Genomic DNA, 11,084 nt, shown 5'->3' on the forward strand with positions numbered 1-11,084 from the left:
CCATAAAATCTGAATGAAAAGTACAAAGAAGACGATGGAGGGAGAGATTATATGGCAATGTTTGAAATCAGAGGAGAGAGAGAGGGGGAGGGCTTTATTTTGTAATGAATTAAAGTTTTAATCTGTCTTTAAAATATTATTTTGGGTGTTGGAAGAGGAAGGGATTTCGACGATGGAGGAATCCGCAGACTTGATTGTGACGATGATGATCTTGGTGAAGGCCGTCGCAAGAAAGAGAAGGGAGAGAGAATGAGGGCTCTTTTGTCATTTAAAATTATATATATTTTGTATTAAAAAAATTGAGGATAAAATGATCATTTCGCATGAATTAGATGCCAAAAAGTAAATTGGAGTGCAAGTGAAAGTTAAAACCAAAATTTTCATCTAACTGAAATATAACCTAACCTCAGGGGGTCTGAGTGTAATTTACCCTATTATTTAATGTTATATTAAAAACTAAAAAATTATTTTTAAAATTACAAAAATACCCTTTAAAATTAAAAATATATATATTTTAGAGAGAGATAAAGAGTGGTGAGAGTTTTAGAGAGAGAAATGGGGTGAAAAGAAGATTAAAGGGTATTTTGCAATTTTTAAAAATAATTTTTAATTTTTAATTTAACATTAAATAGTAAAGTTAAATTTGTCATTTCATACCTTAGTTAATGGGTCTGATATAAACATTGGAGTAATGTGGTCATTTTTTAAAAGTGTAGGGGTTTTCAAAAAAATAGGTTGGAATTTTATGATCAAAGTTTAAGACTGGGATTTTATAATTTTAACCCATATATATATATATATATATATATATATATATATATATAGACACTCCTGCTCTTAAATATTTTGAATTTTGACACTTTCGTGCTCATACTCTCACTCTTGCACCCACTCAATGTAACTTAGCTTATTAGGAACTTATATAAAAATCGTTTCATAGTCTAATGTGATTTAGTTTTCAATTAACTAGTCTGTTTGCCGTCTTAGGTAGGAACATAATTAACTTGCAATTTGACAGGTACATTCCATGTCCATCATATGTCAAAACATTTGATGTATAAAACCTTTCAAAAAAACATAAAAACATTTGATGTATGGATTTTATAGAATGATTGCAAACTTGGGCAAATGCTTAAACTAAAGAGGACAACTATATTGGTGCCATGTGCAAATGATTACTAATCTCTGTTAATTATTAACTTTTATTTTTGGGGGGTAAATAAATGAGATTTAACTATTTTTTCCCGCTATTTTGTAAATTTGCCCATATTCTATTAGTATTTTTTTTTTAATTAATTTCGTGTTTTGAAGTATAAAACATTCACGTTTACAAATAGAATTGAAAAAATATTTTAATTTAAAATTTAAACTAATATGTATGATCCATAATTCTAGTCTCAATGCGTGAATTTCGCAAAACATGATGTAATTCATATGGGTGTGTATATATATATATATATATATATATATATATATTGACAGAATATGGGTAATTGACAGTGTTATACGGAAATGGTAGAATATTAAAGTTAAAGTGATTAACTCCAAGAAAATAAGGTAATACTCTCACCTCACATCTTAAATGTCAGAAATTTATATTCCTTTCAAAATAAAAATAAAAATGAAAACTTCTTTTAAACAAAATATTTTCCCTCCAACCCCAAGGGGGTTGGCCTAGTGATAAAATCACCTAAACTTTGGTTCTATCCGATTCCCACTAGGAGATTGATGACGAGCTAGAAACTGATCTTCATACTGCGAGAGAGGGCTTCGAAGGAATTCCATCGACATCCGAAACATACTACTTTTTGCTTTGAGAAATTTAAAGCAAACAAGCTCATCGGATGGAAGATTGCGCCATCAAATTTTGAGTCAGATTGGGACATTCCTTGGTATAACCTATTGGTACAGGCGTACGACTTCTCTCATTGAGCAACACAACTCCTACACCGAAAGTCACCGGCGATTCTCCCTCGATGATGACTGGGCGGATTCTTTCTTGTTGTTGACCTTAAGACATCAAAGCTTTTAAGCCAACTTCCTGCATCTTCGCTGTCATACTCAGTGACTTATCCTGCTTGAAGTGGAGAGACGTTTTTTCTAAATTTTCAGGAATTAGTTAGGGCGAAGTTTCGAATACCCTGAGTTATCTAATATATATATATATATATATATATATATATATATATTTTCCTCCCAATACTTCAAAAAATTTCTTATTTAATTTGTCACAATGCTTGATCTTCTAGACTTGGAGTATGATTAACTATTAATTTTCTCTTCTTGGATAGAAGACTCACCTAACTTGCTAATTATCAATGCGTTTTCCTCATTATTTGGGTTCAATGTTCCCTAATTTCTTGATACATGCGTAGAAAATCAGATAATTTGTCTTTTGTTTGTAATGGATTAATGTTACCTAACGAGTTGCGCGCGCGCGCGCACACATATATATTACACACATGCACCAGAATAAGTGTATTAATGTGTGAGACTATAAAAGTACACACGGAGCTCGAGACTAGTGCTTAATTACTAATAATTTTATTAGTCTCCAAGAGAATACTTAATCTCTAATAATGTCCTAACAGTTCCAAATTGCTTCCCAAAGAAAATCTCAAGAAAGAAAACAATCCAAGTAAGGAATTCACATTATTCAATTAAATTGCATTCTCTTAATGACTTAAGTAGTCATCAAATGATATCATACACTTACTATCAAGAAATGGACTAAGAACACACATCTCATGTCATTAATACATTTATTCAATAAAAATGTACCTTTGATTAGCATTTTTTTTTTATGCTTAGAGAAGGACGGGCTTAAGATGTAAGACTTAGGACGTTTTATGTAGGTTCATCCCTGCACATAGGAGGGACAAATTTTATGGATTAGTAAAAGCAAACCTTCGTTAAAATCGTTTAATTTGAGTCCAAATGAAACACATGGTGTCTTAAATGTAAAAATGTTGACAAGAAAAAAAAAAGAGTAAATTACATCAACCTCCCTTCTTGAATGCCTAAATAACATGACTTTCCTTTTAAAGTCAAAATAACATTTGATCTCCCCTATAACTTTGGTCTCCTATCGTAAAATATTAAAATTCGTCACTATTGTCGGTTGATGTAAAATACTTGAAATTTACTTAAAACCTAATTTTAGCCTTAAAAAACTTGAAAAGACAAATATTTTACATTAAAAAATAAAAATACAATAAGTATAATTGTCATTTTATGCATTTGGTTAACTGATAATATATGACCATGTTGTGAAATCATAAGAAAGATTAGCAAAGGAGATTAGTAATTTACCTAAAAAGAAATTATATGAGTAAAAAACCTTGGTTCAAGTAAAAATCCCTTGGAAAGAGAAACCAAGAAATAGAAGAATTGAAATTTTAGTGAGAATGTCTTATTGGAATTAGTACTATTTGCTCTAAAACTAAGAGTATTAATTAATTAATCACAATAAAATTAATAGGACAATAGTTTTGGGAAAGAGAGTGTTAGTCACATGGATTCCCTCTGCCATCTTCACATGTCCGACACCTGAGCTCTCTCTCTCTCCTCTATCTTTCTCTCTCTAGAATCTCTCAGCTCCCATCAACTCTTCGTCATTATCTCTCTCCTTCTGTGCCAGAGTCCGACCATATTATTGCCAAATGAAGCGAAGGCTACCAATTTTTTGGCACGTCTTTTCTTGCTGAGACTAATTTAAGCCATCTGTATAAGGAAACTGAAAAGACAAAACTAGCCTTGTTAGCACCGAACAGAAAACATAAAGCTGACAGAGGACATGACCGTCCTTGCACATGTTTGTCATGTTCTGTAGTAATAGTACAATGCTAGGCAGCAAAAGAGTTCTTCTGTGGTGTACGTCCTCCTTGAGGTCCCACCGTCAGATTACCATCTTTGGACTTTTGTGGGTCCCACAAAAACAGTATCAACGTGTGGTGCCATCACAGTCCAAGTGGGCAACTCTCAGAAAATTCTCTCTCTGGACTTCTCTTTTTCTCTCTCTCTCTCTCTCCTCTTGTGAAGAGTGGTCCACCTTACAATAGGTCACGTGTAATACGCTGCAGCTTTGTTTTATTAAGGTCGCTTAAGGCTTTGTTTGGATGGATAAAAATTAGTAGTGTAAATTGATAGTAAAAGAATTTGAAGTGAATACTTCCAAAAGAAAAAAAAAATTGTCTATTTATTTAGCATGAAATTTTTTAAGAAAGTTACGAAAAATCACATTTTATGGTTTGAAAGGTATGAAACCATAGAAAAGGCATTATTGTAAATTTATGAAACGTTGTCAAGAAATCAGAAAAAATAATTTGTTATAAAGAAAATTTTATGAGAAAGTTATATGGTAATTTTTCTTTTCTTTAAAAATTCATTTACCTTTTCTTTCTTGATATTTTAATGTGATCAAACGAAGTCTAAAATAAAATAATTATTAATTTAGATCATCTCCTATTTAACAACTTTACGTGAACACGGAATCCGAAGTAATCATAATTCAATTATTAGATAGCGTGAGACCAGTGACCTTCGGTGATTGAGTACTTTAATTCACACTCTTTCCTATCAATTATATTGGATTGATCACAAATTAAAGTGTGATTAAAGTATATTTTAAAGAAATCTAAACAATATATAGCTTTGATTAAACTATGCTACCAAATTAATGAGAGACCACACAAAACCATCTAATAATTAATCAGTTTATTGTCTTTAAGAGCTCCATCATTGTCCACCATAGAAGGGGTACTTAAAAGGCTAGTTTGTTTGGTCTTTTGGGCATGTAGTGTTTAGATTTATGCTTCAATCTCTCTCCTTACATAAATTTCTTAGGAAGAACAAACAGTTACTTAGCTCCAAACCCTCTTCTCTTCTAAGCCTCTCAATACAACCTTTTAGTCTCACTCTCAGTTTCACACACATATGTGTTACATGCAAACTAGGGAGAGAAAATAATAGAGGGGTGTGTGTGTGTGTGTGTGAGAGAGAGAGAGAGAGAGAGAGAGAGAGAGAGAGATGGCATTAGAAACTGTGGTTTACCCACAAGACCAATTTGGTTATGGTAGCAAGGAGTACTTTTACAACTTGATAGAAGGTGGTGTTTGGCACTATGATCACTTTGGTAATTTGCAAGAAGAAGAAGATAAAGCTGATCTTGTTGGGGTTCTTGCAAATATGGAGCATGCAGGTCTCAATAATGGGAATAATTTGGACTCCTCATCTTCTTCAGCCATGCAAAATGTGAAGGAATGGGATCCCAATTCTTCACCAGAACCACCCGTGGCCGCCGCCACATCCGGTCGGCGCAAACGGCGGCGTACCAAGAGCTGCAAGAACAAGGAGGAATTGGAGAACCAGAGGATGACCCACATCACCGTCGAGCGCAACCGACGAAAACAGATGAACGAGTACCTCTCCGTTATCCGATCATTGATGCCATCTTCTTATGTTCAAAGGGTATAAGATTGATTTTTTCTCTTCCTTTCTTTAATCTTTATTGAATATATTATTCAGACTTAATAGTTCAATCGGAGAATCTTTACCATTTCCATCCAAATAGAAAAAATCAAAATTTTGGTCTTATCTAATGTAGGGATAGAAATAGCTCATCTAGCTAGACTATTCAGTTTACGAATCCCGATTGATTAAATACAAACTCATAGTAATGATATTTATTGAGCATCTAATCATTTCGTATAATTTCTCATCTCAAAAGAGGAGGGGAGAGATTCGAACCCGTGTGCACCTAACCCTTTCTCGAGAAGAAAGAGAAAAATTTCCATGACGTGTGTACTATTATATTACTCTTTTTAAATCTTAACAAACTTTGCAGGGTGACCAAGCATCAATTATTGGAGGAGCCATTAATTTTGTGAAAGAGCTAGAGCAACACCTCCAAACCCTAGAAGCCCATAAGAGGAATGATGATCAAGTACATCCCAACATTAACAATGATTTCTTCTCTCCACTTTTCGCCAATTTCTTCGCCTTCCCACAATACTCCACTCGTTCAGTTCATGACCACAAGAATTCGCCGGCGACGATGGCCAATGAGGCCGTGTCCGAGAGCCCGTCGGCGTTGGCTGACATTGAAGTGACCATGGTGGAGAGCCATGCCAACCTCAAGATTCTTTCGAAGAAAAGACCTAGACAGCTCTTGAAGATGGTGGCTGGCCTTCAGTGTCTTAGGCTCACTGTTCTTCACCTTAATGTTACTACAGTTGATCAAATGGTCCTCTATTCACTTAATGTTAGGGTTAGTTAATTAATACAGTTATTATATAATGTATTTCTTTGATCAAATTGTCCTCTAATCATATATATATATATATATATATATATATTATAGTTTTTAATTTTGTGTTTTTCCAATTTGGACAGGTTGAGGATGGGTGCCAGCTGAATACAGTAGATGAAATCGCCGACGCCGTGAATCACTTGCTCGGAAGAATTCAAGAAGAAGCTGTTTTGTTCTTAGAACCCTAAGTTTTTATTGTGTAATTTGGGTCATTCTATATAATTAAGCATGAATTTCATATTTTCTATGTTCTTACTATTTTTTTTATCTATTTATTTTTTACTCTTGGAGGAATTGATTGTTGACATAGTATAAAAAGAGTGGATAGAGTCCTGAATTTGAATTAGTCCCACTATTAACCTTAAAATCATAGTAATTGATTTGAGTGCCCGCCCACTTAATTAAAAGAGTAGTCGAAAAAAATGCAAGATTTAATATAATAATATAATAAACAGCAAAGTGAGAAAAACACCTCTAATGTTTAAATTTTGGGCAAATATTATTTCTAAAGTTTTTGGGGTATATAAGTGCATTAAGTTTGAAAAATGATTAAAGAAATGCTTGAGGTCACTATTTGATTACAAATTTAGTAATTTGCAATTATGACATTTTTAAGATATAAAATTTTAAAAATACCATTTTATTTTCTAATAATGTCCTTGTAGAAAAGAAGAAGAAAAAAAAAAGAGGGACACTTTTGTCATTTCATATTTAATTATAATTTTTTTTTTATTCAATTATAGAGGGATACTTTAATCTTTTCAGCATTCAAGTCCTTATTTGATCAAAAATTGAATGTTAAATTTTTGGGTTAACACCTGTTTAAGTTTGGCCAAATTTCACACAAAAACACCTTTCTATAATTACTATTACTCAAACCCTCAATTATTTTTTAGTCAATGACACCATTAAAATCGTGCAAAATGAAAATTTCTACCCTCAATATTTTAATACTTTTTATTTCAAAATATTAAAAAATTAAAAAGACTAAAATACCCTTAGTCTAACACCAACCCATTTGAAATAAAAAAGGAGTCATTTTCCTCTCTCTTGCTTTCTCTCACTGTAACACATTACTTCTCTTGTCAAACAATCAGAAATTTCCAGACAAAATCCAATGAAAGCCATTGAAAAAGAAGTAATCATCACCAAGAGAAAAAGTCGAAAAGGTCTCAAACCTACCTTCTGAAATTCAAAGAAGCGCTCAAATCCCCTCACTATCATGTATCTATTTATATATATATATATATATATATATATATATATATATATATATATATAACTTTCTGGAGCAATTTGTACTAAAAATGAAAGAACCCACTCGGATTTTCAATCGCCGAAAATCTCGTGAATTTCTTTCCTTTTTTTTTTTTTCTTTTAATGTTTCTCTCTACAACTCCACAACCACAAACCCCTTTATGAGTTGTTTTACCATTCTTTGTATCTGTAAAATACTTCAAATACTTCAACTCTTATTAGCCATCTCCATCAATCTCTATTGCCTTTTCTCGAACATTTAAAGTCCAAAATAAAATATATAGGAATAATAATCAAATGGGTGTTTAAGAAAACTATGATTTCTCTCTGTGCACCTCCTCTGAAAGTAAACCTCTGTGTATAACTGTATATGTATGTGTGTGTGTGTGTATATATATATGTATGTATATATTATTAAGATATATAAACATGGGTAATTGTGTATTCATATGAAAGTGGTATATGTATATGTGTGTGTATATATCTTTCATCTCTTTATTTAAGATAATTATAAAAAGAGAGAAAAAAAACACCCCATTAACAGTTAGAGGTGAAACGGCAAATATATATGTATATATACACACACATATATGTACAAAACTTATATATGTTTATATTTTTAAAATTCTTTTGGATGATCTGATGAGTGATTCATTTGGGAAAAACTATGGGTATTTTGGTCTTTTAAATGATTTTGTTAGGGTTAAAGTGAATTTTGACAAAGTTAAAGTGTTACAATGTCTTTTTACATGTAAAAAGTAATCTGACACAAATGAAAAGTAACTTTTGGTGTGTGGGTGAAAGACAGATCAAAAATAATTTATAATGTAAGTAATAGTTATTTTCGAAAGATGTTTCAATGTGTTATTTAATCAAATATGAGGAGGTGTCAGTGTAATTAATCATTTCAAAATATATAGGAGGTTATACACTCTATATGTATACTGTTTTCGGCTCGCGACCCTAGAATAGACTAATAATATAATTCATTGGAGTAAATAGTTGTTAAGAGTGATCCTCTTCTGTTTTTTTTTTTTTCAATTTTTTGAAGAAAAATAATTTTGCTATATTGCAGTTATGGCAAGCAAATATTCCAAGATTGTATAGTCCTTTATGATTAACCTCTCCTCTTTTTCTTTTTCTTTTTTCTCTTTTAAAGGGGGAGGTGATCTGCATACACATTCACAAAAGACTCCTCGAGTTTGTGAAAATGATTTTTTAATTTATTTCGGAATTAGAAATGTATTAAAAATTAATGAAAATTCTTAATGAGCATTATAAGCATTACTCTTCTAGTTAGTCTGGTAATTAAATTATGGTATTGTATAATATTGTTTCAAGTCCTTTCATGGATGGTGTAATTTATAAGGCAGAATATTTGTTTGGCTATGAGATGACAAGTTTTCCAGACAAAGAAATGACGTGAATATTCTCATGTCATCACGTTCACACATTTAAATAGCTTCGGTTTGTTTGTATATATTGATGTACACACAAAACTTTATAACAAGTGAATTCACATATACAAATATTTAAAATAATGAGAGAATGAACTTTTTTTTTTTTTTTTTTAATTTTTTTGGTTTGGTTAAAGGAATCGATTAGTGAATGCAATTAGGGGAAAAAATCGATTAGTGAATGTTAAAGAGAAGGAATGCAAGAGTACTGATAAAAAAAAAAAAACCAAAAGTGAAGCCATGCACAGAAGACAAGATGTTAAATCTCATATAACTGTCGGTAGGGTTATTGATTCTGATCTCAAAAAATTGTAGTGTAACGTATATTCTCTCTCGTTTCAATCATGGAATAGATGAAAAAAATTTTAAAAATGGACTTTTGATCAAGAATGAAATCTTATTGGGACGGACCATATCCGATTCATCATTCGGAACCATATCACATCCTCGATCTGATGAAATAAGATGAATTAAAACGGTATTAATCTCACCAAAAGAGTAGAGACATCTCTCGTATAACAAAATAATAAGAGTACTTATTCATACCTGTCCACAAAGGTCCTGCCACAATCATTCCTTATTAATTTGAGTCCGAGCCTGCATAATTTTGTTATGAAATTTTACCCTTAAAAACTTCATACCATTTGAAGATCATATAAATACATATAAACAACTCATCTTTATTATTTTAAACGATGTGAAATTATGCAACTTGTAATTCACACAGTGTGGATTCACATCCTCTAACATAAATGTGTAACATCATCACATATATATATATATATACAAAAAAGATGATTAAAAAGTCACCACATAATACATAAAGAGTATGCGATGGGTAAAAATGTGATTTTGATGGGTACTTTTAACTCTTGACGCCTCTTTCAAACAATGCTGCGATCCTTCGTAGAAGATCTGCAATATGTCACATTACTGAAAATGTAGCCATCTTTGCCTCTTCCTTGAAAGCTATTCCGATCCATGCACCTTTATAAATATTTGTCTTTATATGCTTTTGGTGATTAAACGAAAATAATTTTTTTTTTTCAATAATTGGCTTTTCACATTCCCTAATTATTATCTGTGGGTTCCACATTCATTCAAAATTTCAAACTCTCTGCTCATTCCTATGGGCTTTCAGATCAAAGCCTCTTCTGTTTTCTTCCCTTTTTTTGTGGGGGATGTACAGAGAGACTTTGATGGATGATTATATATCCAAACAACATCAATTTGTCTACGAATTCTTGATGGTTGATATTTTTTTATCTCTTTGTCCCCTATGCTGCTAAAAAATCATTGATTTTTGTTAGAATATACTGTATATATACTAGGCTAGTTAGCCGTCTTTGCCGGTAATATTATATATGGTAATAGTAAAAAGCAGCTAACCCTAATCTTCGTGTATAATATATTATACTCCGTAATAGTTTGTACGAAGGTTAATTAAGTTAAAGAAGGATAAGACTTGTCTACTAATCGGAGAGTACATCAGCCCTACTTATCGTTAATGTGATACAATCACACATAATAACTTACTCACAGATGAATAGACAAGTTTTGTCCGTAGGAGGAATTCAAAATAATAAAAGAAAATTGTATTCTTGTTGACTCTCCATACTGTCACTGTGTGAGGAATTATATTATTGTCGACTTTCACCATTCACGGCCCTATTTTGAAGCCCAGATCGTTGGTGGACCTCATAAGAGGGTTGTGAATAGTGGCAATAAGATATAAAAAATATTTAGAACTCACTGCTGAGGATCTACACTATCCTGATCGATGATATGGACCAATACATGTCCTTTTTTAATTACAAAATTAGTATGGTATTTAATTTATCAATTGTTATTTCGTAAGTGAGTATTCTCCCATCATCTCTGATTTGGTAATTAAAAAAGATGTGTTCATATATTATTATTTTATATCAACACTTAGAACAATATATATCTTTATAGATGAATAGTTAAGTATCATTCATAAAAAAAATTATTATATAGTTTGGGATTGAGTGGTCAAATCCAATTAAAAAAAAAAAGTTGGCATGATTTGATTTGATTTT

General features: G+C 31.6%; 1 protein-coding gene across 1 annotated transcript; it reads left to right on the plus strand.

Moving 5' to 3' along the window:
* Positions 1–4,979: 4,979 nt before the first annotated feature.
* LOC132273318 (transcription factor bHLH94-like) lies at positions 4,980–6,657 on the plus strand. The gene is made up of 3 exons (XM_059774300.1): positions 4,980–5,469; positions 5,846–6,268; positions 6,394–6,657. The coding sequence occupies exons 1-3, from the start codon at positions 5,029–5,031 to the stop codon at positions 6,496–6,498; spliced, it is 969 nt and encodes a 322-aa protein (XP_059630283.1). The 5' UTR covers positions 4,980–5,028; the 3' UTR covers positions 6,499–6,657.
* Positions 6,658–11,084: the final 4,427 nt, after the last annotated feature.

The sequence above is a fragment of the Cornus florida genome, unplaced genomic scaffold (assembly GCF_030987335.1).
Source record: "Cornus florida cultivar Cherokee Brave unplaced genomic scaffold, ASM3098733v1 CherokeeBrave_3.0.0_Hap2_Chr09, whole genome shotgun sequence".
Lineage (NCBI taxonomy): Eukaryota > Viridiplantae > Streptophyta > Magnoliopsida > Cornales > Cornaceae > Cornus > Cornus florida.

Coding starts and splice junctions, on each gene's coding strand:
- LOC132273318 (XM_059774300.1), top strand. CDS start 5,029: ATGGCATTAGAAACTGTGGTTTACCCACAAGACCAATTTGGTTATGGT. Junction 5,470..5,845: donor CATCTTCTTATGTTCAAAGG/GTATAAGATTGA, acceptor CAAACTTTGCAG/GGTGACCAAGCATCAATTAT. Junction 6,269..6,393: donor TCTATTCACTTAATGTTAGG/GTTAGTTAATTA, acceptor CAATTTGGACAG/GTTGAGGATGGGTGCCAGCT.